Genomic DNA, 26,637 nt, shown 5'->3' on the forward strand with positions numbered 1-26,637 from the left:
ATTTAAGCTGTCTTGTGGTTGTTGTTGTTGTTGTTTGACTTGCATCCCACTGGGATTTTTGCACACAGCGTTGGTGTACGGTGTTTTTTCTGCAATATTTTGCTGTCTTTTCTTGGATTTTCTGTTTGCACTTAGTCACATATTCACTTTAAGATGTTTTTTTGTTCATGTTTTTGTTTTTTGTTTGTTGCGGTTGCACCCGATTCAAGAGCTGAATGGCTCACAGGGCTATACCTAATAAATGAACTTGAACTTGAACTTGACGTCGTAGCATCGTAGTTGTTGTGAATGCGTTGTTTATGTTTAGTTTACGTTTGTTTTCCCGCCATCACCCACGTGACGCTGCCAGAAGCCCCTCCCCCACACCTATCACCCCCACCCACCCCCTTCATCTCCGTCGCTTCCAATCACAGCCGCAGTTACTCTCGACCCCCCCCCCCTCTCGTCCACTAATGGTAGAGCAAGGCGCGTGTGACGCACGCGATGGGCGTGGTGAGGGGGGGGGAGTAGTGTAACAGCCAATAGGAGCGCGCCTTGTTCGTCGGCGGTCTCCCCCCCCCCCCACACACACAACAGCGATGGCGGACGATGTTCGCGTGGTGCGGGTGACGGCGAGAGAGCTTTGTCCCGGAGCCTCCACGCAGCCGGGTAACTGCTCACACGGGCCCCGCTTCGTTACCCCGTTACCACACACGCAATGCCCGGCTCCCCTCACGATTCGTTACCGCGTTAACGACGTCAACATCCCCCCCCTCACTCGCTGGGGGGGGGGGGTAGGGGTCTCAGAGAAACGTGCGCGTTCACAGTGTCCCGTAACGCGTTGCCTCGCATTGACAACAACAACAACAATAATAACAACAACAATAACAACAACAGCCGCGTGAAGACGTCAACGTTCGGAATTGTGTGTGTGTGTCGAGGGAGAGAGATCGTCACGGCAGAGCGACGGCTTTTACGGAATGACTACTGTGGAGGTGGTAAGGGGTTTAAGATGTTACTCATAGCTCGTCAAGAAGTGGCAACCTGGCACGAGCATGGGACCTCCTTTGGTAGTGTTAAAATTCAATATGAGAATAGGTTTTCCACTTTTTCTGGCAACGAAACAGGTGTTAAGATGTTAAAACGCCAAACTCAAGCCTTTTTGCAAGCAATCATGTCTGCATTAACCACAGAAACTTGTGGTGAAAATTGAAAACAAAAACATGCTCTGACAGTATATGCATTGTCTTTGAAACGGATTTGTCCACACCAGAGACAGCTTTCTTTCGAGTCTAGTCTCAAAGTGTTAGACCAGAGGACGCCAAAAGGCGAACAGCACAAAGACAATGCCACTATCAGAGTGATGAGGGCTCGGGGTGAGCATCTACATCATTGGACCTCCTTTGCCAGTGTCTGGCAACAAAACGGGTGTTAAGATGTTAAAACACCAAACTGAAACGTTTTACAAGGAATCGTGTCTGCATTAACCACAGATACTGATACTTGTGGTCAGAAGGAAAAAAAAAACTGATAATATATGCATATCCCGTGTGGACCAATCAGTTTCAAATACTGCATATATTATCAGTGTTCTTTTTTGTTTATCTCCATGTTGTATCTCTGCTTCTGTTGTACCTATAATTGTTCTGTTTCTCTCCCTCGTATCCTCCAGCCTCTCGCCACACACATCTCCGTGCTGCGTTTACCCACACTTGTCTCTCTCACACCGTCTTCGCCCCCCAACCACACACATCTATATGTTGGAACATCTGTGAAAAAGAGCTTCATAGCTTGTCGGATTCCTCCGGTATATGTAAATATTCAGATTCTGACATCATCCTCTCTGTGCACATCTCTGTCTCCCACGCATCTTCTGCACATCACCCAATGAATCTCGGGCATCTCCTCACAACGTCGCTGCTCTTCACGTGGTCTCGCCAATGACGCAATCATAGCGGCCTCATCTGTAGTGACTGTCAGGCCACGTGAAGACACGGGGCGCTTAACCGATGTGCAGCTTTTTGGAGCGCACGGAGTGGTTTGGAAAACTTCCGTCAATAGGAAAGTAGCACGTGTGTGGAAATTTGTACAGTAGGCACAACATTTGAATGAAATCGAGGACTTGCATTTGCGCAACGTTAACATATAAATTCGGTTTTTGGTAACCTTCAAATTAGACGATATACGTAGAAAAACAAAGAGAACTTAACGAGGTTTCAATCTAGGTTCACGTGTTTACACAGGAAAACCTCGGACTCGAGACCCTCGTTTAGGATGATTGCCTCACCACCATGTTTGGCAATACCATTGACACGTGAGAGGAAACAGGAGAAACTGGAGAAAATGCATGCGTATGAGGGGATAACACTCAACACTGCCATCTAATGGCCAACTTGCAGCCACACACCTACCTATTCAAGTACCAACCAGGGTCAACCTGTCATAGCTTTATTTTTCCGACGAGACGGGCTCGCATTAGGGATGCTTTATTGTAGCTCGTGTTGCTTTTTTATTTCCAGGAGAGTGCGCAGAAGCTCCACGGCAGCGGAAGGAGAACCGGCGCCCGGACATTGCCCTGTACAAGCCACGGGGGGCCCGCGAGCAGCAGAGCCCCGCTGCGAGCACTGAGGAGCGAGCGCTCAGGGAGGACGTGACACGATGGTCCACTGCCAGCAAGCGCAGGGGCCCCACCGAGCAGCCCTTGCGCATGGCGACGGATCGCGGACAGAATTCCTCCGCGGGCAGCACAGATGTCGTGAGCTCGGGCACTCAAGAGATTGAGCATAAAAGCTCGGCGAGGCGCGCAAGAGGTCGTGGCGGCGGGAAAGCCGCCACTGAGTGCACGGAGAGCGCGGGAGCGGACGGCGGAAGCCGCGCATCCGGAGGGCGGCCTCCATCCCGGGAGGAGGCAGCACAACACGGCAGGAGGCCTGAGAGGCAAATCTACCGCCCGGCTAGGAAGGGGGATCCCCTTCCGGAGTCCAAGTGGGGTCTTGAGGCCCCCGAAAACAAGGCGACAGTAGAGCTGACTGCTACTTTGGAGCGCGTTTGCCTGAGTGGCGACCCAACCGAGGACTCGCACGGGCGACCGAATCCCAGCAAGCAGGACCTTGATGGTGCTCAGGAGCACAGAGCTGAGAGGAGCGCAGGCAGCGAGGGCGCCACGAAGGGGAGGAGGTCGCGCAGGCGGCGGAAAGAAAATAAGGAGAAAGATTACGAGGGTGAGGGGCTGCTTGCGGAGAACACACAAGGGGATGTGTCCAGCAGGAGTGACAGTGATGTCAAGGCATCCAAAGAGGCGCATAAGTGCGATCAGCCAAATGCGGCGAGAAAGGGTACGGTGAGGAGGGACGTAAAAAACTCAAGTGGTAAGCCAAGTAGAGGTGAGCGTGCACTCAATGACCGCTATAGGAGAGCTGCTGATGACAGGACATTTTCTGGCATAGGTAAATCACGCTCAGAAAAAGACACAAATAAGAGAAATGCTCGGCACGAATGCGGTTTTGTGAGTTCGGACCCCGAGGAGCAGAGTCGGTCTAAAGCGACGTCACGCACGAGGATTCAACCGCCCGTGGCGCCGAGCGCAAAGGCCGAGGCCGAGAGGGCGGCAGTCGGTCCCGCACGACGCCTGCGTGGCCCCCGCCGCATCAGAGGCTACCACCCGTCCGAGAGCGACAATGGGAAGCGCCGGCGCGGCTTTAGCGACTGCACTTCATCCGACTCGGCAGAGGAGCTCGGACGCAGCGATTTGGAGGCCGAGAAGAGGGATGAGCGCAGTTCTGCGCCGCTCGGCAGCCCCGTTGCCGCAGCCCTCGGTGGTAACTGGCGGCCGGCGTACCGCGACAGCGAGAACCGACTGTCCCCGGGGGCCGGCGTGCGGGACGGGCCCCGCGCTCGGGGAGGGGGAGGAATCCTCTTCCTGCCTCGCGCCGTGGATGCCGCTAGCGACGCCCCTCTACCGCCGTGCTCACCGGACCGCGGGACCCACCGCGATGCGGGGAGGGGTCAGCGTGCTTTGAGGGGCCGCGGCGGCGATGCCTGGCGCCTCTGGGACCCACGGAACCCGGAGCGGGCCCCGGCGGGAAAAATGAAGGCGCCCGCGCTGCTCTTCCACGACACAGACGAGGATGACAATGGCTCCCCCTCAAGCCGCGAGGAGCCTAGCGTTACGCGCCTTCCTCCCTACCCCACCACGTGCTCCCCTCTGCACTACCGCCTACCGGGTCGCGAGCAGCCGTGCACATTCCCCGTGCCGTACGCGTATTCCATGCCGTCATTCCCGGGCATCTCCAACGGCTCCATGATGTACCCCAGTGCCATGGCATGCGGGGTGCTGCCTGGTGAGCTCTAGGGCATCCTCCCTCATCCTGCGGGGCTGCTCACAGCACTGGCTTTAAATGCTCATTCCACGAGACGGAAACACCAAACTTCAGTCCACTTTTATAGTTAAAAATTTGTGGGGTAGGGTACTGGTGAGGTATGACGCGACACCTATGTGTCTGCTGGTTGTTATATGTGTGTCTGAGAAATGCTACTCGTGTGTTTACTGGTAGGTGTGATGCTACGCCTGTGTATGTAATGCTGTGTTCTTGTGGCACTGTTTCATGTGCATGCTGGTGCATATAATACTGTTTGCACCACTATGCTGGTGGAGCTTCCGTGCTTTTATGTGATTGTGACTGCGCGTGTATGTGTGTGGTGTTGTGTTGGTATGACGCTGCTCAATTGTGTGTCGGGTTTCAAATTTAACCCAGGTTTGTTTACTACTACCACTTTTATTTTACCAGGTAAGGCCACTGAGCTATGGAACTCTTTTTCAGAAGCGACCTGGCCACAAGTGATAGCTCAACAAGGTGGCTTATCACATGGGAATTTATTAGCCAAATATTCTTAACCGTGCATTTTTATTCTAAATGTGGAGGGGAAAAACTGGAGGACCCGAAGAAAAATCCACGCGACCACGGGGAGAGAGAAAGACACACAAACTCCAAATATACAGGTGTCTCGGTCGCGATTGAACCTATGACCTCCTGTATACCAGGCGAGGTAGTTAAAATCTCACCACCTTGGCGCCCTAGGTAAGACCTCAAGATAACAGGATTAGTTTCATTTGCATAAGTTACCTGGGTCACCAAAATGGCAGAAAATGGCGTAAAAACAAGTATAATAATGGAGTGAATAGAAATCGGAGCAAAAACAAAATGGAATAAGAACAAAAAAAACGCATTACAGAGGAAATAAAAAAGTGCATCAATATTGATGTTAAATAAAACGCATTTCTTGTCACGAAATGTTTCTGGCAAATTAATAAAAAAACTACATTGGTAGTAATATTTGTATTAAGTTACAGAAACATCAAATTGGATTTGAGATGATTATTACACTCGTATGTAAGCATATGACTGCTGAAGCTGTTGGTGTGTACGTGTGTATCGCTTGCTTGGTGTGATGATACTTTTCTGCACGTGTGCTTGCGATGTTGTGTTGGTGTGACCAACATAATTTGACACGGTAGTCAGCCAACCCATGGCTCCTGGGTCTGTCCCATGACCTGTCAGTGAGCATTCGACACTTCCTGTGGCCTCCAAGTGCACCTGACTTGCCACAGGCGCCGAGGTGACGTCACCTCAACTTAGTGGCGGCTCTTGCTGCTGCTGTTGTTGTTGTGACCGGTCACGTGTCCTATGCCGCTAGGTGGCTTCTACGGTGGCTACACGGGCATGGTGCCGGCCCTGCCACTGAGCGGTGGCGTGCAGACTGAAATCAAGACGCTCCTGAGCGCTGCCACGGCACTGGAGGTTCAACTGGCGGCTCTGCTCAACTGGGACCGCCTCGGACCTCAGGATCAAGATCTGGCGGAACACTTGCGGTAACGGCGAGCGGAGTTTCACTTGAAGTTTTTAGTGGGATCCGGACGTTGCGGCGCGATGTGTGACGGTGCTGTGTCATTGTGGCAGATTATTTTAATCTGCGGTGTGCGGTGATGGTGGCACAGTGAGATGGATAATATTGGGGCACCTTTCCAATGATTTAAGTGATCCTTTTAAAAGTATTTTACGCGATAATTTGCACCATTGTGGAGAATGTGAGTAAAAAAATAATGAAGGAGAAGATTATCCCTTTTAGCACATCTGTCCCTCCAGATTAAAATGTAAATTGTTTTTACACATTTACTTGAATATTGAATGACGTTTAAGTTTGTGTTAAGGTGTCTTCCGCCAAAAGTATTTGAGAATCCTATTAAGGAAAAGTTTTCTCACTCCTCGCATAGGGATAATGTGAGGTCTGTTTTGGAGTATGTAAATTCTGGGGTTCGTGCTGTATGCGAGGCAAGTTCTTGGGTGGCAGGGGGATGGGACTGATATTTCACGAACATGGCGAGTTGGTGAGAGGGACGATGTGGTTACCGCGTGAGTTTGTGATTCGAGAGGGCTGCGCTCTTCAGAAATAAACCTTCTTCCTCCCCCGCAGCACTCAGCTGGTGAACGTGTACGAGCGCGCGGTGCTGACGGACATCGAGGTGTGCGAGCGTGCCGGCGCCGAGCAGGGCCTCTGGAAGTACGGCTTCTACCAGGCCATCGAGCGCCTGCGCCAGCAGCTACGCGACTCTGCCAGCCACGACGATGCCGAGAGAGTCAATGCACGCCTTCTGGGCATCCTCGACGAAGTGAGCGCTGGCTCGCCTTCCTGCCCAACTGCACGCCCACCCACCCACCTGCACGCCCGCCCACCCACCTGCACATCCGCCCACCTGCACAACCCGTGCACCTGCTTACCCGCACACATGCATCCCCGCCCATCTGCACGCCCGCCCACCTGCATGCCCGTCCATCTGCGCAATCCCCCGCCCACCTGCACGCCCACCCACCTACATGCCCGCCCACCTGCACAACCCGCACACCTGCATGCCCGCTCGCATGCACACCTGCCCATCTGCACGCCCGCCCACCTACATGCCCGTCCATCTGCGCAATCCCCCGCCCACCTGCATGCCCACCCACCTACATGCCTGCCCACCTGCACAACCCGCACACCTGCATGCCCGGTCACATGCACACCCGCCCATCTGCACGCCCGCCCATCTGCACACTCCCCCGTCCATCTGCACGCCTGCCCACCGACCTGCACATTCACCTCCCCACCTGCACGCTCACTCACCTGCACATTCACATCCCTGCCTGCACCCTCACCCACCTACCTGTGTACTCACCCCCGCCCACCTGCACACCCACCCTCCCCGCAGTCACTCCTCATCCACTGGCATTCTCATCTGCGTACCTATTCATGCACCCACCCACTGACCTGCACCCTCGCTTTCCGGCACCCACCCGTGCTTGTTCACCCATCTGCTCGCCTAGTGAGCGAACCGGGCTGTCCACCTGAACTACGGCTGCGTCCCCCACGACCCTGCCCGGCTGTACCTGAGATATGTGATGAGTCGCATGCTTAAGTGTGTTTCCCTATGTGCTGCCGGCGGTTTTCAGGGCTTGTTGTTCTACGCGGGCTTGCTGCGGAGCCTGCAGGATGTGTACGTCTTCAGCCTGCAGGAACTCGACGAGAGCCCGCCCGCTGGTGCCGTCAGTAAAACTGTACGTGGAACGAATAGCACTGAAATTAAAACGTGTAACCCGTTTTGCATTGGGAAACTGGGCTCTGCTGGCCCAGTACCACCAGCCCATTCTGACCACTGAAGGCCATGATCCACTGGGGACATTTTTCAGCAATAGTTTCTTAGTCGTTTTTGCCGCTTTGTAACAATATAATTTAACATAATCTCAACGAATGTGATCGCAGCGCCCCCTAGTGAGCAGTTGGAACTGCAAATTACATATTCTTGGTTCTTTCAGTAAAGTCACGTAGAAGGGAAATTAGAAAATAATAAAAATCAAACATAATAAGCTAAAATTCTCACAACGTTTTGGCCACAACGCAAGCAGCCGTCCTCAGGTGAAGAACAGGGCTGTCGGAAAGACAGCATCCTAATCCAGTCGGATCGCAGAGTGATGTCACGTCACTCTTGGTGGCTTCATTTTGAGTGTCATCTCTGGACGCTATCGTGTGATGTGTGATGGTATGATGGGCCATGATGGTTTATTGGGCCTCTAAACCACTGCGGCAGATTTATATCGGCTGCACACTGCCGTGATTGAAAACTGAATCCTTTTGCCCGCCAAGTTGGTCGCAGTCGCTCATGGTTATTGTGTTGCTGGCAGTAGTTGCCAATAAAGATTGCCTGAGTGGATCATGGCCATCCCTTTTCCTTCCTTCCCTACCATCCATGGCCAAGGGACAGGGGTGGGGGAAGCTACAACTATAATGAATACAAATGTTAAAATGTCCTTTTTTATTCATCCAGACATATGCTAAAAAATAGGTAATCACTTTTTGAACAATTGACTTGGTTGGGAAGTTGGGATTGTGGTCTGGGATTTGTGTAGTAGTAGACCCCATGGACTCATTTCTTAGAGTTGATAACTTTAGTTTTGGTGCCATTTATTAATTCGTTTATTCATTTTTTATTTTGCTTGGTAGTATGGTTTTCATTTGCTTGGCATGTATGTGTTGGGCTTGTTTTGTGCCGTACGTAGCCAAACTCGTATATGAGATTTGGTCCTTATATTTAATTAATTTTCTGCGTTGTGGGATGCTGTTGGCATGAATGACACGATATAAAATTCAAGTATTATTGAGGCTCTTTTCCAGGAGAGTCTCGCATTAAGGTGTTGGATTAATTCCATTCATGAGTGTTTTGCATATGCATGGAAGCCTCCGTACCTAAACAAAACCCATGCTTACAAAAGGGTAACACATTCAAGGCCTCGCGTGGATTCAAGAATCCCTTGCTGTGTTGACATTTGCCGGCTATTGTACTGCTGTTTGGCACTTCATATGTATTCTTGCATTCATTTGCATTGCACCCATGTTACCGTGTGTGTCTCTGTTCTCTCTCACCTTGTTAAACATCCTGTGTCACGTGTTGCTCTGTGTTGGGGAAGTGTGGTGACCAATTCCACGAGTGGCTCAAATATCCATTATTTACGCGGCAGACAGGTATGAACTCAGGGGTGTTGAAATGTGGTGGTGGTGGTTAGGGGTGGCTTGCAGGCCCAACATGTTAACCAGGGGAGTTGGAGATGAATGCATTTTGTGTGTTCCTGTGTGTGTGCGAGCAGGTGAAATATGCATTGATCAGCGCTCAGAGGTGCATGATCTGCTTAGGAGACATTGCTCGCTATAAGGAGCAGTACAACGATACCAACAATTATGGCAAGGCCAGAAGGTGAGGTTCAGAGGTTTCAGAGTCTCAGCATCCCATTTGACATGTGCCTGCGACACTTCACTTTCACTGTAAGGCCTTGCTTGCTCACAAGCTGACATCCATGGACAATGCTCTATCAAGAGGACAAGTGTAAATGTCACTAACACCGATTTTAACACGACCTTGTGACATTGAATGAAAACTTATCGGCGGCGGGTATGTGGGGTTTATATTCTTGGTTATTTCGGTAAAGTCACGTAGAAGGGAAACAATAAAATATGATGATTGCTTGTGTTGCAGTCGAAACGTCGTGAGAATTTTATTGTTTTATATTTTTATTATTTTATTGTTTCCCTTCTACGTGACTTTACCGAAAGAACCAAGAAGATGAATCCCTGCAGTCACGAAAGCTTTAAATCAAAATTTACGTGGGGTTTATTGAGTTACGCGGGTTACCCGTCAGGCTGTGTGGCAATGACGTCTCTGTACGTCCTTATGGGCTGTGCTCATCGGCGTGACTGACGCGACATGTCTGCTCATTTGTTTATGTTACTGCACAATGTCTTCAGCTAAGTTTGTATTTAGAAGCTTTTTAAATCTCAATTGTGACGGCAAGGTGGATTTAGATTTATTCTGTTTCGCGTATTTGTTTGATCGTCAGACGGCCGTATATTCCAGCCGTCATTGCACACATCACGAGGCGCTTTTTCCTCGAATTCACCATGGCTCCCTGCAGCAGAAGAGCTCTAGAGCCCTGTCACCTCTAGTAAACACCCTAGTACATTGCTGCCTACAAGAGTAGGCTTCATGCAACCTACCTATTTAGTAGGCCATATTTTTCAAAACATCACAATCGTCCACGATCTGTCCACTACACGATGAAGGCATCCCAAACCCAGCGCCTTTCACCAACGGCTTGTGAAGCAACAATCCTCATAGATCCAGCACACGAGCTGATTTTATTGCTCCATGTCGACAATGGACATCCATTTGTGGGTATGTTTACCTCCTTTGGCTGCTCCTATGACGTAAATCTCAACCACTGCCATCATCTTTCCCGCCCCTCCGATTAGAGCGGTTGGCTACATACGGTGCGAAATAAGTTCCACGTACATACATGCACAGAACATGCCCTGCCCGAGCTTTCACGGTCAATATATTGTATCTTAACCTGTGCATGTATTCCTAAACCCACATGTTCCTCTTGCCATTCCAAACATGCACCTCTCCATGCTTCATTGTACCAATTCTAGATTTGAAGCTTTCGTGACTGCAAAGATTCATATTCTTAGGTTTTTTCGGTAAAGTCACGTAGGTAAAAAATTAAAATTAATACTTTTATTAATTTCACTTGATACAGCTATCGGGCTGTGACGGTTACACCTGAAGACGGACGCTTGTGTTGCCTCCGAAACGTCGTGATTTTTATTTTATTTTTATTTTACTTTTATTAATTTAAATTTTTTACCTACGTGACTTTACCGAAAAAACCTAAGAATATTCATCGTACCATTTGCAGCTTCCATTGACTTTCTCATCTTACTAATCACTGATTCATATCGTACAGGCACATTGGTATGTTCCCTTTCATGAAGTTTAATTTTCCAAGAGTATTCCAGCTCCCTGTCATCAGTCTCTTTATTGCATTTTTTGTTCTTTGAACCACCTTTACTAACTGCCCTCGGCTTACACTGCTGTGTTTTCCAGTTGTGCCCCTCTCACAGATATCCTCAATTGTTTAGTGAACTTGTTGTGCATAATTTACATATTTCTCATGTTTATTGTTAGCCCCACCAGGCAGCTTTCAATATTAAATCTTTCGATAATTATTTCCGACTGGGTATTATAATCATGAAATTATCAGAAAATTTGAGACGTAATATTTTCCCAATGTATATTTATGCCTTTATTTCTCCAGTCGGATTTCCATGAACCATCTTCTACTGTTGCTGTGAATTATTGTAGTAAGATTGTGTCTCCTTATTATATACTCCCCTTTTGATGCATATATTTGTACTTTTTCCGTCAACATGAAGTGCGGCTGTTGCGGCTTTTTTGTAAACGGTTTATCTAATTTGTCAAATGTATCCTCAAATAAATTGCGCAACAAAAATGTTCCCTCTACAAACATACGGTCATCCAGAGCTCGCTTGAAACGGGGAATAATTTATATCGCCGTGTCGTCAGCTGGTAACGCACGGTATGGAGTCTAGTTGGCGAGTGGCGCAGTCGCTCGTGCTGAGAGCTCTTTTGTGCGTCCCGCAGCTGGTACCTGAAGGCCCAGAAGATCGCTCCGAAGAATGGGAGGCCTTATAACCAGCTGGCCATTCTCGCCATATACACGGTGAGGCGCCGCGGCTGTCTGTGCCCCATCAGCACCCGTTGGTGGACGCTCGGGGAGTAGCGACTGAAGACTTGCGTTGCCTTGTCACTAACACTAAACAGCCCTCTGATAGGGAATCCTCTTGTCAGTACAGGTTTAGTAGCCTTTACCCGTATGCCTGTATCCGTTCATGCATTGTTTAGTTTACAGGTTTTTTTTGCTGTCGAGGTCGTTGTGACCTTTTCAATCAGTCATCACAGTTTTTTCTCGCACAGATTGGCACTTTCAGATCTATTGTGGAAAGATGAGAGGTCATATTGGGAACACGGAAATGTTTACCATCAATCACTCGGTCACTTGCATTCACCTATAGCGGTGTGTTCTATAAATAATCCTTCTTGACGGAAGTAAAAAAAAATTCCCCACTGGGAGCAGCTAAATAATGTGTGTTTCAAACGTGTTGCCTTTGTGGGCCCACAGAGGTACAAGTGGCAGGACAAAGCCAGGGTTGGGCGTACACTAATTTAGACAAATGTGACGCAGTCGGGTTTTCAGGGGTACTGAGAGCATAACAAAGAGAGCATATTGTGTGGGTTGAAGCAGTGTGTGTGTGTGCTCAATTAACCAGCATGCACAGTGGCTCTCGAATACAATCATTTTAACAGTCGGCGGTCAATTTACGGCCGTGGCAAAGCAAGCGTTCTCGGCGCAGGTGTGGATAGGTTGTACATTTATTTACTGAAAATATCTTAGCGGGATGACTCCGCAGGGATGGTGCAAGGTGCCGCTAGCGAGGGTGCGCTGCCGGTGTGCGTCTCTGTCGGCGCAGGCGAGCGTTTGTTTCGTGATGCGAGCGAACGCGTGAAACAGGCGGCGCCACGAATGCACGCACGTGCAACGCCTCCGCAGCGAGATCGCACGCCTACTGTTAAACGGCATAATTTTGTGCGCTGCGTGTAATTGCGGGCGTCTCCTCGACTCATTAAAGTTGCATTATAAAATGTGGGGTAAGGAATCATTGACTTTCCGTCACATTAGTCACACGTTCAAACAGACATTATTAAGGTAATAAACCATTTAACTGCTGCGTTGCCTGTCAGCTGAAAGGAATTTATGGTAATTTGCTTTGTCAGTCTTAGCAAAATATGCAGCATCGCAGCTTGGATACTGAGCTACATGCGGATCATATTGCTTTGTTGAAGGCTTGATGTGTTGAAGCAAGAATGCACTTGTGTTGAACGTGTTAGCTTTATATTAAACATCTGTATAGGGAGTGGGGTTTCGTATTGAAGTCATCTGTTTTTTTCTTCTTCGAGAGAATTTTAAAATGTCACACATTTTGGCTCGTGGCAGGATTGTGATAGAATGAGCACCACCTGGTGAGGCTGTACGGCTCCACAAGTCAACATTTTAGTCGTCATATGGAAATGACTGCTCCCTGTCTATAAGAATGCGGAAATGTCACCACTGACTCGGGACCACCAATGGACATTAGCGCCACAGTTCTCATTGAGCAGTTGCATAATTTAAAAAAATGATCATGATAGTACGGCGATGATAAGATTGTTGGCAGAAGTCATGGGAATCATGAAGGCTTCACTCTCAGTTGGGAATGTTTATGAGAGAGTCTACGCTCGTGTGGGAATTACCACGCCGTGCGTCCCCCTCCCCGGGGAAACCAGTAACGCCTTGTCAGCGTCGAGCTGATGCTGTGATTTTTTAAAAACGGGCGTTTCGCGTGCCTTGATAAATGTGGCACGTTGTGCCCCGTTGGGGCTCGGGCCGTGTCAGTTCCTGGGCAGCGTGCGACACGGTGCCGGCTGCCTCGTTTGCGATGCTCGGAGGTGGGGGGCATGGGGGGGGGGCGGTGGATGGGGGGGGGGGTGTAGCTCTGCCGTGCCGGCACATGCGTGAGCGGCGCGCGTGAAACCCGCTGTCGTCTCTGTAAGCGGCGGCGCTTGATTAAGCTCTCCCATGAGATGACGAGAGACTTGGAGCCCGGCCAAGGCCGACCTTTCAGCAGCCCGCACGCCACGCGGGGTGACGAGTGGAGCAGGTGATAACGCGCGCGCGCGTGTGCTGCCCCCCCTTCCATCTCCCACGCCTGCTGGCACCGCTTGTTGAACCCTGCAACCCGGTTGATTGTGTTATCGGCAACGGTGTCGACGATTGTGCTGAGAAGATGTGAATGCTTAAATGAGGGCCACTAATAGACAATTTAGGTCTCCCTTTCACACTTTCTAACAGCTTCTGTGATACGTGTGATGATTCGTCAAATGAGAGAGATTCTTATGCTCAGAATAATGCATGGAATCATGCTCGTAAGTTTAGGTTTGGATTTTATGTAAAACATATGCACATGATACCGTTAGGCTAATAGAACAAACAAGGCAGATGGCAAATCCAAGACTATTAATTAGGAAGTAAAAGTGAGACAAAATAGGAACAAGACCACACATGACACAATTAAGAATCGAATCAGGAGCATGAATTGTAACAATTCCTTTAAACTCCAGGGATATAGGATGATTTGTTTTGTGCCTTGTGGGAATACTGTTCCCATTGATAAGGGATAGGTGCCCCTGCTGGCATTAATGCATAATAATGTACATATTAGAAGAATAGGGTTTTTTCACTTTTTTCTGGCAACAAAACCGAAACCTTTTTACAAGGAATTATGTCTGCATTAACCACAATACTTGTGGTCAGAATGCAAACAAAAACATACTCTGATAATATATGCATTGTCCTTGAAACTGATTGGTCCACACCAGAGACGGCTTTCTTTTCAGCCTCGTCTCAAACGGTGTTAGACCAGAGGACGCTACAAGACGTACAACACAAAGACAATGCACTATCAGAGTAATGAGAGCTCGGTGGTGAGCATCTACATAATGGGACCTCCTTTGCCAGTGCCAAAATAGAAGAATAGGTTTTTCCCCTTTTTTTGGCAACAAAACTGAAACCTTTTTACAAGGAATCATGTCTGCATTAACCACATAACTTGTGGTCAGAATGCAAACAAAAACATACTGATAAAAGAAAGCTGTCTCTGGTGTGGACCAATCCGTTTAAAGGACAATGCATATTTTATCAGAGTATGTTTTTTGTTTGCATTCTGACCACAAGTATTGTGGTTAATGCAGACATGATTCCTCGTAAAAAGGTTTCAGTTTTGTTGCCAGAAAAAAGGGGAAAAACCTATTCTTATATTTTGGTACTGGCAAAGGAGGTCCCATGATATCAATGGACATATTCTTTAATAACGCAAGAAAGCTTCACTGTGTTTAAAGATCCTTTTTCAAGAGGCCTTTGCTTTGGAATATTTGGCTTTTCTTTCATGTGACCCTATAGTATAATTTCCAAAAGTAGGTTATTGTGTGTTTTTTTTCACATGGCATATGTTCACTTTTAAATGGATGAGTGCAACTGAGTTTACTTGAAGGTCCTGGCTTAAGTGTGGATTTTTTTTTTTTGCTGCCTGTAAATGGGTTGACCCTCGATGTAGTGTGTCCGGGGGTGAAGGACGTTGACTTGACCGGCCGATGTTCCTCCAGCGGCGGAAGGTTGAAGCGGTGTACTACTACATGCGCAGCCTAGCGGCCAGCAACCCCATCCTGTCGGCCAAGGAGAGCCTCATCAGTCTGTTCGAAGAGACGAAGAGAAAGGTGAGCGGCGGCGTGCTTGGTCCGTTCTTCAGGAAATAGCGGGCGAAGGTCCCTGGACTTCGACACTATTCAGAGCGGTTCATAAAGCCACGCAAACGTATGTATGTATGTTGAACTTTCGCATCGTACGTAGTCAACCGTGCTAATCGGAGGCGCGGGGGAAGGTCAACAAACGAAAGAAAAAAAACAGTTCTAAAGAAATGCGTTTTCAATATACATTTAAAAGGGCATAGCTCCAGTGGCTTCCTAATATCGCAAGGAAGGGCGTTCTAGATGTCCGCAGAAGCGCATCTGAATGCGCGCGATGCGGTGACCATATTTGTTCGATGGCTTGCAAAAATCCGCTGCGAAGATGACCGGAGTTTGCGTGATGCTTTATGTATTACGGTTCATTTGTGGCATGCACTTTGTGTGTAACGAGTGCAACCTTATAATGTAAGACACCAGTAATCCATCATTAACTTGAATTCAAAACATTTCAGCAGTGCTCTACTCCACTCGCTGGGTTGTCGAAATAATTTTTTTGTAAACTTTAACCCTACTTTCAATACTTTTTCCGGAGGATTTTACATTGGGATGCGAGGCCAATTTATATGTAAGGTCTATTCTACCTGCAGGAGGAAACCGGAGTTAAAAAAAAAAATCCCATACATTTATTTTATTTTACCAGGTAAGGCCCACTGAGCTACACAGCTTTTTTCAGAAGCAACAAATGATTGATCAACAAAGTGGCTTGTCGTGTGGAAATGTATAGCATCCAAATACTCTAAACGCACGTTGATAAATGTGGCGTGAAAAACCGGAGGACCCTGAGAAAAATCCACTTAACCACAGGGAGAAGATGTAAACTCAAATACAGGCAGCGGGGTCGAGATCAAATCCACAACCTCCTGCATACCAGGCGAGGGAGTTAACATCTCACCACCGTGCACAAGGGGTGCACTCAAATGTGCACAGAGATGATTCACGATCCTACTTTCTTTTCCAACATTTTCGAGCCACCTCACATCCAATCGCGATTGAGAATTTCACACATCAATGTGATCCACCAACCCTTGCCTCCCAACTGGTGGAATACAGGCGTGCGCCGAACGCGCCGCTGTTGATTTTAGCAAGGCAAACTCAAGAGGGCAGGATGTGCGAGCGTGTTCCCACCGGCGGCAGTGTCTGCACCGCGCAGCAATGAAGTCGTCTCCAGATGCGGTCACATCTAGGCGATCTAAACACTCGGCATGGAGGTTGCTTTCGCCGCATCGGCAGTCCGTCGATTTCTCGTCTTGGTTGTGCGCAGGCCGTGGCGGCGGAGCGTGCGGAACGGCGCTGGCAGCCCGAGGGCGAGGTGGGCGTGCGGGGGGGAGCCCCCGGGCTCCGGGGCGCCGGCTCCGGCCCCACCGCCCCCGCTGCGGATTCCACGCGCGTCGAAATCTGGATCCACCCGAGCCCCAGGCCGGCGCCTGGTGGCCCCCGGCGCGTGGACAAGCCCGCCAGCCCCGGCGAACACACCGCTTTGGCCAACGCCGCCGATGTGAGTCATGCGAGTTCCAAACGCGCGAAACAAACAACTGTTTTCTTGGGTGTACGTGCCTATACTGCGTGTCCCAGGGTGTCTCAACAGGCAAAAGAAAAACTTCAAAGTAACTTTTAGGAGTGCTGTAATTGTGTAATTCAGATATATGGGAATGATGTCACAGTGGCTTGACTGCAGAAATGGAGCGCCTTACCGTAACTCAGTAATGATGCTTTGAACGCGTGTAGGAAAGCCTGAGACACACAGTATTGGCAGATAGCTGCTTTAGTAGGGGCTGTGAAAACCATATGGTCCAGAAACAAAAACTCTAGGGGAACCCATGAGGGCAGCAACTTGTGTTTCGGGGCTTCTTGGCAAAATCTGCAATCGGCATGACGGCTTCCTTCAGCTGCACTGGAGGGCAGAGGGTGGAGTAGTCATTGATGGGATATTTCTATTTAAAGTCAATTGTGTTGTAATGTAATTGGTCAAATGTAATTTGGTCAGAGCCACTGAGATTATTTTTTTTCCACGGAGTTTCTGTGGGTACTTATTAATGTTTCCAGTCTCGTAGTAAATACAATTTAAAAGTAGAGTTAAACATTTATTTGACACCAGCATAGAGTTGCGGAAATGCACACTTTTATTGGCACTCAACTATAAAATACATTCTTTTGACCCCCAGAATGAATCACATTTTACGTGCTGAATAAAAGTGGGGTGGCTTTCATAACGAAAATATAACATCGAAAGAGCGCCACCCACTTTTATTCAGCACATCAAATGTGATTAATTCTGGGGGTCCAAATAATGTATTTTGTTCTTGAGAGTGCAAATGAAAGTTTGTGCATTGAAAAGCTTGCTTTTTCACCTAATTTGTTTTGCCAGTGATGGTATCATTCGGTCTTTAACATCCATCGTAGATACTGCACTTTGGAATACAGGCGTACATTTGTGGCAGCTGTGCTACAGCTGCCTCAGTGGTGAACGCCATCTCCCCCCATGCCGTTGTAAAATCCCTCCGCAGTGTTAATCCTTGAATACGTTTTCTTTTACGCATTTTAAAATTTGCTTTTCAAATAAAACATCCGTGTTTTGTTGCTTTTTTTCCCCGTCCGTCAGCTGAACAAGAAATTTGCGCAAAGTTTCCTGTACGCTCATGGCAAGCTGTTCACCAAGATCGGGTGAGTGGCACGGGCTCGAGCACACCGTCACGTTTCCACACGGCCCCTCAACATTTTTTCACCCCACGTGTAGGGCAGGCGCTGTCCAAAAGCGCGAGCGCGCGCCTGGTCTAACCGTCTTCACGATAGCCGCGCATACGAACGCTAACAGGCGAAGTGACACATGATGTTGCCGTTGCGATACTTTATTTTGTACAGCCCAGGAGGAGTCTTGTCTCGTGTAAATACATATCGATCCATACTCTTTGGTTCTTTCGGTAAAGTCACGTCGGTAAAAAATAAAAGTCAAAAAATAAAAAATTCAAATTAATTTAATCACGATGTTTCGATCGCAACGCAAGAAATCATCATCAGGTGTGAAACCAACATAGTGATCCCCCGTTATACAGCGGCTCACTTCACGGACCACTTTTCGGGAACATGTCTGTTCTGTATGTCGAGGGTTGCTTGTACTTGACATTTGGGGCATAGTTTTAAATTGTTTTTATTATCCTCTCATTTGAGTCGCCTGCCGTAAAGCATGCTATTCACGTGGGATTAAGTGCTTTTAAATGTCATGACTTCTTTTGATATTACGACACAAACTTTAAAAAATGAAAAGCAAGCATGAACAAAGTATGCGTTTAGGTGGTGCAGACACTGTTACACAGCTATCAATTAAATGTACATGTTGTAGAAAATCTAGATAGTCACAATAACGCATTCAAAATTTTAATGTGCCTACTTTTTGCAGTAAAAGTAGGCACATTGCCTTCAGGGAGGCGGTGACTCGTTGTCAAAGTTCACAATTTTCAAACGTTGCAGGAGCCACGCTCACGGCACCGCGTTTTCTTCAGGAGCCCTTTACAAACTGCATTTTTGTGCGAGCCCTGGTCATTTTCCCCAAAAGCAAAACCCCGCCCGGTGAACGCGCCAGGGGGCGCCACAGCACTGAGAACCGGCAACCATTCCTGGCGGGGCGGGGTTTTCTGTTTGTTTTAAACACAAAGCAAAGGCCTCTGGTTGTACCCATCTGATGCCCAAATGCATCTGACGTTGCTGCAGCAATTTCACTGCGAAGCTGCGCTCGTGCGCCGAGCGTGGCTTTGTCAATCGGGAGCGCCTCGTCTGGCAGGGAATCCTGCGTTTGCGAGTGTGGGTGCGAGAGTGAAGACGCGGCGTTGCCACTTGCTTTGGGATAAAATAATATGGGTGGATGAATGCTTAAATGCGTAAAAGAAATTCTTCGTAGAAGAAAAAAAATGCATTAAAGGCCTGATTAATGATGTCTTCAACGTTTTATAGCCCAGTTGTGATTTCCCAGGCTTTGGGTAATTCATTTTATGTAAATTAGGGTATTTTGTGTGGAGTCTGTGCAATAAACGCAGCAGTGCTTTGAATCAATGGGCAATTACACGATATAGCAGAACATATGACGTTACCTTGCAGGCTGGTAACGTGTGTCATGGGCACGGTACGGCTCGCAGTGTATACCGGAGTGCAGGCTAATATGTGGCAGTAGTGTAGCGTGGCTATGCTATTTAAATTGTTCCTAATACCGTTAGACCGGTGTGCAGTGGCTTTCCTGCCATGTAATATAAAAAGGCTGTCGCTGGCGGGTTGGTAGTGCTGGTCTGTGGCTGAACCACTCTGCTCTGCATGCATTAGCATCTGCTTGTAGCATTCACAGTGAAGATGCTGGAGCCTTTGATTTTAGAAAGAGGAATCACAAGCCAGCATTATTAGAAATATCTTGGTGCAATGCTTCGTGTGCAGCTTTCACGCATTTGGCAGGAGCCGGCGCAACGAGATGTGGTGAGAAAACAGCAGTGAAATGTATACTAAAACATTAACTTGAGAAATTAATTCAGAGTTATTCCATCCGGGGGGAAGTAAATCCAATGCCCTTATACAAGAGCGGCTGTGCATATCCATGGGAATGTGGCTCCGCTTAGAAGCAATTTGCGCCTCGTGATTCAGCGCTCTGGGGAGTTCGTTTGCTGCGAAGGCCGATGTGGCCAACTCGGCGGGGGGGGGGGTGGGGGAGGTCCAAGCTCGCTGGGCTACACCGTGAGTTGTGGAGAGACTGTGTCCTGCCTGGAGCGTCCTCGTGTCCACGCAGCTGGGCGTCTGGGACACGCTCACAATGGCGCAACGTGGAACCTGTGCTGCCAGCAGAGACCGTCTGTCGCAAAGCTCTGCCAATCCTGGCCAACTCGATCGATTGTGGTACAAATTAATAGGGCAGCGTTAAAATTAAACATTATTTACCTGCCGGTGTTGCACTTAGCCTAGGCGCTAATTGGTTTTAATAGCGGCGGCGGTCTTGCAGTGACTTGCATGGCTATAATTTCACGTCGGTCGCGCGTACGGTTAAATTGCGGATCAGCAGTGACCGCGAGCAGACTTCATAAACAGTACTTTCCCAAATGACTAGGTGGCCGTGAGAGAGAGATGTGTCACCGGCAGCCTCGGCGCTCAAAGGGGGCGGCGGGGGGGGGTGGTCTGAGCCATGGGCGGCACATTCACGGAACTCCTGTCGCACTGACATTCTCGGAGTTGCGATGGTTGCCGCAGGAATGTGAGCTCCATGCGGTCGAGACGTGCGCTTTTAAAACCGCACCGTGGGCTGGTGCTTTAAGTACGCGCCTCTCACCCACAGACGTCAGTCGTCTTGGCACAGGCGTGCACAAGGTCGTGGCAGGATGAGAGAGAGGAGAGGGCGGGGGGGGGGGCAAGGATGAGACGGCGAAGTGAAGCGATACGGATGTTTTCCTTAAATATTGCAAATTGGTACAACTTAAGCAAAGGGAGGCTGCCTTGTGCAATTGTCGGCACCTATGAAACCCTGACACCGGTACCTAATGACGCTCGCGCACAATCAGGCGCAGCACCCGGTGTCCGGCGTTAATGGCAGGAGTGCTCCTCGCTGGGATGCCAAGGGTGTTCGGGTTCAAGCGCGCGCAAAATATCCACCCGTTTCCGTACACAGCCATGGCATCCCCGAGAGGCTCACCTGGCGCTGCAGCCACCAGAATTCTCAATCCCCGTGCGAGACCGGACTTAAGCTGCACGCTTTGGACTTGACCTGGCGCGAGCGGCGATGACGTCTGAAGGAAATGAGTTTCTACGTCGTTCGTACAAACAACTCTCACTAGGGGCATGACTGTTGGTCACTATTCGCCCACTCCCCTCTGTGCTCCGTGCCTTGAACAAATGGCTCCATCACAACCTCGTGCCCCTTGTGGGTGCTTATCCGCAGGTCAGCCACACCTTGCCGTGGCCGTGCCTCTCCCCCCCCCACCACCACCCCCCTCCCCTCGCTGCAGCACGGTCCTCCCACGGGCCGGCGTGTGCTCTCGGGTTTATCTTGGTTCTGTGCCCCCCCCCCCCCCCTGGCGCGAGGTCCGTGGCCTCGCCGTCCCACGCGCTGCTTCCTGTTTTAATCGCACGTTAATATTTTGCTGGAGATGGGCCAGCTCACGACCGCCCAAGCTGCCCTGGGGCTTTTCGTGTGCTTTGTTTAACCAGGTGAGAACGCAGGAGATCTGGATGGTCTCATTTGCAAGAGTGATCCGGGTCATTAGTTGTTGCGTATAGCCTTTTGGTGTTTTTGTATAATAAATTAATGAATCAACCTAAGCTGCGAGGTTCGGGCAAGCCGTTGGTGTGCTTGCCACAGAGCTCATTGAGCTTGCAGCAAGCAAGATTGATTCTGCATTCGGCCAGAAATCTACACGAGGCGTCATTACCAAAGCGCACCGATCTACTGTGCAGTTGATATTGAAGACACTATTCTCTTTCCAACTATCTCAATTTTGAGAGAGTAGACCACCCTTAAGCTCTGCGCAATGGCTTCCCGTCCAACTCACTTAAATGTATCGTTCAAATTAATAGAACAGCATTAACATTAATTACTATTTACCCGCCTGCAGTGCGCAAATTAAACCAGTTGTGAAGTATCTTCTTGGTTCTTTCGGTAAAGTCACATAGAAAGGGAAGTAATAAAATAATAAAAAGAAAAACATAATAAAATCATTCTCACGACGTTTCGGCCACAACGCAAGCAGCCGTCCTCAGGTGAAGACCAGGTCTGTCCCTTCTACGTGACTTTACCGAAATAACCAAGAAGATGAATCCCTGCAGTCACGAAAGCTTTAAATCAGTTGTGAAGTATACATCGGAATTCTACAAAATAAAACGCACAACAATCGTCGTAACTGCTGAACCCCACGAGCATGCCTCGGCGAGCCCCCCGTGTGAGGTGGCACCGCGGGACGGCTGCGAGCCCCCTGCGGGGCGAGGTTTATTTACTGCTCCGCCGTGACCCTCCCACCCAGACACGCTGGCGTTTGCGGTTTTACGCGCCGTTGGCAGCGGCGCTGCGTGCGCCCTCGGAGCCAGACGGCGTCCCGTTCGGCAAACCTTGTGCCAACTTTGATTGGCGGCATGAGCTGGCGGCGCTCCTTCAGTGCACCAGCACGTCGCCGCGCCCGTGGGTGCTCTTGCTTGTTATTTCTATTTTTTTCAATTCTCCAGAGCCTCTGCACTCAGGGTTTCTGGGCCTTTTGTCCCGAGGATGCCACACGCAAAAGCTATGCATTGTATTCTTTTGGGAAAATGTATTTTGAAAACCGAAGCACGTAAATTATCTTCTTGGTTCTTTCGATAAAGTCACGTAGAATGGAAATAATAAAAATAAAACATAATAAAATAAATCTCACGACGTTTCGGCCACAACGCAAGCAGCTGTCCTCAGGTGGAGAACAGGTCTGTCGAGAAGACATGCTTCTCGACCGAAAGAACCGAGAAGATGAATCCCTGCAGTCACGAAAGCTTTAAATCGACACGTAAATTATATTTTAGAAAATGTGAATATTTCGGATGGTGACTAAACACAAGCAGGTGACTAAACACAGGATGGACAGTTGTTTGGTCTGGAACATTCAGAACACGTTGTCTTGGAGGTGGCTAAGTGGCTCAAAGCACTTAAGAAGCTGCGCTGAGTTTGTATCTGGGCAAACACACGTGGTTGAACTGAGCTCTTTGGTGTAGCGACTTGATCTTCCCCTTTTCCTGTCACCACAAGTCGTATGCTCATCCATTATCAGGCGCGCGATTATGTGGCCCGTGACCCTGGCGGGGTTCTCCACGAGACACAGCTCCTCCTCCGGAAGCCGACTGGTCGATAGACGCCCCATGGTCTGTTTCTCACCTCGGGCGCACGTGTCAGTACCGTTCGAGTAGCCCCACTTTCCGCACGTTGACTTTTGACCCTCCCGATTGCCGTTGGAAGGCGGTTTAAACATATCCTGGTTGACCAATCTCACTCTGCGACAGCGGCGAGGGTGTTCCGCAAGGTCAGCTTGCATTTTGACGTCCTTGGTTATCGCGTCGATTCGTGTTCACCGCATTTCCAGTGGCGTAGCCCACGGTGATATTTTTAAGCGGCTCCGTTGCAGCTAGGAAGCTCTTCCGCTTACAGCTGCTGTGTGGCCATGCAGTGGATGTCCAGTGTCCTCACCTTGTCATGATCTTTGTATTTAGCTTGCCACCGCTCTCGCGATATCCGGTGGGGCGATTCCGGCGTGCACTCACTGGCTGTTCACATTTTTTGGTTTTCGGCATCCGGTAATGCATCGGAAGCTGTCATTCAACACAGGGTACAGCTTCTTTGCGTGAGCCGATCTTTCCCACACTGGACATGTGTATTCTGTCAAAGAATAGCAAAGTGCGAGTGCATTGGCTCGTATTGTTCCTGGGTTGCCTCCCCATGTTGAGTTTGCGAGCTTCCTGAGTTTATTGTTCCGGGCACAGGCTTGGCCTTTTCACCCTCCCCCAGGTGTTGCCTTGCAGGAGAGCATGTGGGCTAATGTCACTCCAAGGTAGACCGGATTCCATGAGCGAGCAAGCGAGCGGTACCCTTGCTCCAGACGATGCCAAGTTGTGTGTTGGCCTCCCAGTTGTTACTGAGATGGAAGAGGCTCACTTGCGTCTCAGCTGTTTTGCCACGTATTGGTTCTTGGTGTAGTAGACTGATAACCCAGACAGTGCTGCTGTGAGTGTAGCTTCAATCTTGGTGGCTTGGGTAGCGATGCGTAGCTCATCGGCGTGTCACAGCCAAGTCACCAACGGCTATATAAAAACCCACCATGTTAAGTTTAGTTTTTCACTTATTTTTGACATCCTGCAACTTAAAGATTGAAACATGTTGTTCATGTCGCTGTCCGATGAACACCTCTGTCGAGCAGGGCAGGTGTGAAGGTGCGCACCGTCTATCGTGTGGATAAGAGGCGTTAGATGTGACTTCAGAAGTAGTTGTGAGATGTTCCCTTCCAGAGTCCGTCCTCTGACGTTGGGTGACACACACTGCGTTCTGCATTGAATGGGTTTGTGAATGGAAATCTCACCATCTGATAACACGTCGCTGATAGCGCATTTGTAATATATTCGTCGTGGTGGTCTGGGAGGCGGGGGGGAGAAGCAAAAAAAAAGTTAAGCAATCATACGTGACTGTGTTTTGAGAGATTGCAATAGCTGACATTGAAACACCGTAAAGTGATATTGATGTCCGGTAAACTGCGTGCCACATTTGGACTGGCACCTACCGAAACCGTTTTTGAAATGTGTTAACCTCAACTCAGGCTACAGTCAGTATCGCCGCGTGAGCTCTCAGGCAAGAGTGACATCAGGGCGCAGTGCCTGTGGGGTGGCGCGTGTCACACGGGCACTCCTCGGCAATGAATCCCATCGCCCCTTTTGAGTTACAAGTGTCACACTCGCTTAGTTCCTCACCGTAACAACTGGCTTGTCTCCTTCTGGAATGGTGCCTCCAATTGATTTTGCCGTGGCTTATTTTGAGTGTTGTTGTTGGTGAATCGGAAATAAACATGCGATGACGATGGATTACCAAAAACACAGCATGCAAAATACATGTAAGTTTGTTCAGTTTATATGAAGTAATTTTCTACTGAATTCCAATTAGTAATGATGCTACCCACAAATTCACATCACATGATTAAGATTTGGTTTCAAATGCCGTTAGCAGGAGCAGCACATTCATACTCACCAGCAGTCTTATTCTTGTGTGTCAATGTTTCTGTAGGGAGCAGTGGTGCAGTGGTTAGCACACTGCTACTAACCCGGGGACCCACGTTCGATTCCCACTTGCGACCAATAACAGTGGAGGATATTTTAACCGGTCACAGGCCTCCTCTAAGTCGACTCAGTCTTAAGTTAGTACCTTGTGCAGTGTGTAAACATCAGCATTGGGGAGACAAAGGTGGCTGGGTGTGGTGTGTGCCGTGTCGGCCTTCATAGGTGCTCCGCTAACAGCACGTGCCCCAACAGTTCTCGCAACGGCTTATGGCTAGTCATCGAACAAAGTCGGTCACTGCATTGCGCGCTTTCAGATGTGCTTTTGCGGCTGTCTGGAACGCTCTTCCGATATTAGGAAGCCACTGGAGATATGCCCTTTTAAATCAAGATTGAAAACTAATTTCTTCAGAACTGATTTTTGTGTTTAGTTTGTTACCCTTCCCATGCACCTCCAATTAGCACGGTTGAGTACATACGATGCGAAAGAAGTTCAGCATACAAGGCTACACGGCAGGAAGAGATCTTTTTACGTGTGTGTGTGTGGGTGTCGTGCGTGCAGGATGGAGAGGTTTGCGCCGGTGGTGTGTGCGTCGCTGCGGGAGTTCAGGGCCCTGCTCCAGCACAGCCCTTGTCCCGTGGGCGGCACCCGCATGCTGCAGCTCATGGCCATCAACATGTTCGCCGTGCACAACAGCCAGCTGAGAGGTGCGTGCTGCGCCCATGTGTGCGTGTGTGTGCGTGCGCGCGCGCGCTTCACGCCAACGACTACTTTCCGTGGCTCGTAGTGCACGGACCTGCCACACGGCCCTCGTTTGAAGGGAGCCCTTCCGTACAGTGTGCGGTGACGTTGATGATGCGATTGTACGAATAGACCGGTACATGGCCCCACTACTTAACCCCTTTCCCATTCCCCGGTACGTCTTCGGGTCGAAAGGCGTACCGACGCTCCCACAAGGCCATGCCGGAGAGCGTGTGGCACAGCTTGGTGCCAGCTATCGTAGAGTGCGGTCGTGTCGCTCCAGTTCTCTGCGGTGAAAGCAATGTATTTAAAAACAGCGGCGTTATGCCTCTAAATAAAATCAACGTGAACTGCTTGAGCGTTCCGAGATTCAGCGGTGAACGGGACCCACCCTGCAACTTACAGACGTCTCGGAACGGGAAATAAGGCATCCCCACCTAACACGGCCATAATTGAATGACATCGCTGCATAACATCACAGCCCTGCGATGACGATGCAATCACTCGAGGATTTAATTATGTTTAAAAGAAAGAAGCAATGTTTGTGTGTAAATAATGATTGCTATTGGGTTTTATTATTCCCTGCATTTCAGGTACATCATCAGTTTGCAGTCACAGTGAAAAGTGTTTTATACTGTGATTGTGAAATCATGGTTGTGCTTAAATCACGCGTTCATTTTCAACCAGGTTGTCGTGAATTCCCACTGTTGCTAGGGAGGACAGGGACACGTAAGAAATAGATATGATCCAGCAGCTGCTGTCAAACTTGAGCTTTGAGTTAAGACACTGCTCAAATGACAACCTACTCTTTTGTTGAGTCAAGGAGTCTTTAATGTCCACTTTGCAGAAGGGATTTCAAATGCTTTCCTCGTGAAACAGAAAAGGCTCCAGTGTGGATCTG

At 49.1% G+C, this 26,637-nt stretch overlaps 1 protein-coding gene across 2 annotated transcripts in view; it reads left to right on the forward strand.

Moving 5' to 3' along the window:
- Window positions 1-561: 561 nt before the first annotated feature.
- Window positions 562-26,637, forward strand: part of SMG6 (SMG6 nonsense mediated mRNA decay factor) — a 190,545-nt gene continuing 164,469 nt past the window's right edge. For both annotated transcript variants that reach the window (XM_078611957.1, XM_078611958.1), the window contains exons 1-11: window positions 562-648; window positions 2,499-4,319; window positions 5,674-5,848; window positions 6,451-6,646; window positions 7,464-7,568; window positions 9,153-9,259; window positions 11,504-11,582; window positions 15,119-15,229; window positions 16,521-16,754; window positions 17,859-17,920; window positions 25,557-25,702. In XM_078611957.1, coding sequence (XP_078468083.1) covers window positions 579-648; window positions 2,499-4,319; window positions 5,674-5,848; window positions 6,451-6,646; window positions 7,464-7,568; window positions 9,153-9,259; window positions 11,504-11,582; window positions 15,119-15,229; window positions 16,521-16,754; window positions 17,859-17,920; window positions 25,557-25,702 — 3,106 coding nt within the window. In that variant the 5' untranslated portion in view covers window positions 562-578. The remainder of the gene's footprint in view (window positions 649-2,498; window positions 4,320-5,673; window positions 5,849-6,450; window positions 6,647-7,463; window positions 7,569-9,152; window positions 9,260-11,503; window positions 11,583-15,118; window positions 15,230-16,520; window positions 16,755-17,858; window positions 17,921-25,556; window positions 25,703-26,637) is intronic.

This window comes from Lampetra planeri, chromosome 37, assembly GCF_965212315.1.
Source record: "Lampetra planeri chromosome 37, kcLamPlan1.2.h2, whole genome shotgun sequence".
In the NCBI taxonomy this organism is placed as follows: domain Eukaryota; kingdom Metazoa; phylum Chordata; class Hyperoartia; order Petromyzontiformes; family Petromyzontidae; genus Lampetra; species Lampetra planeri.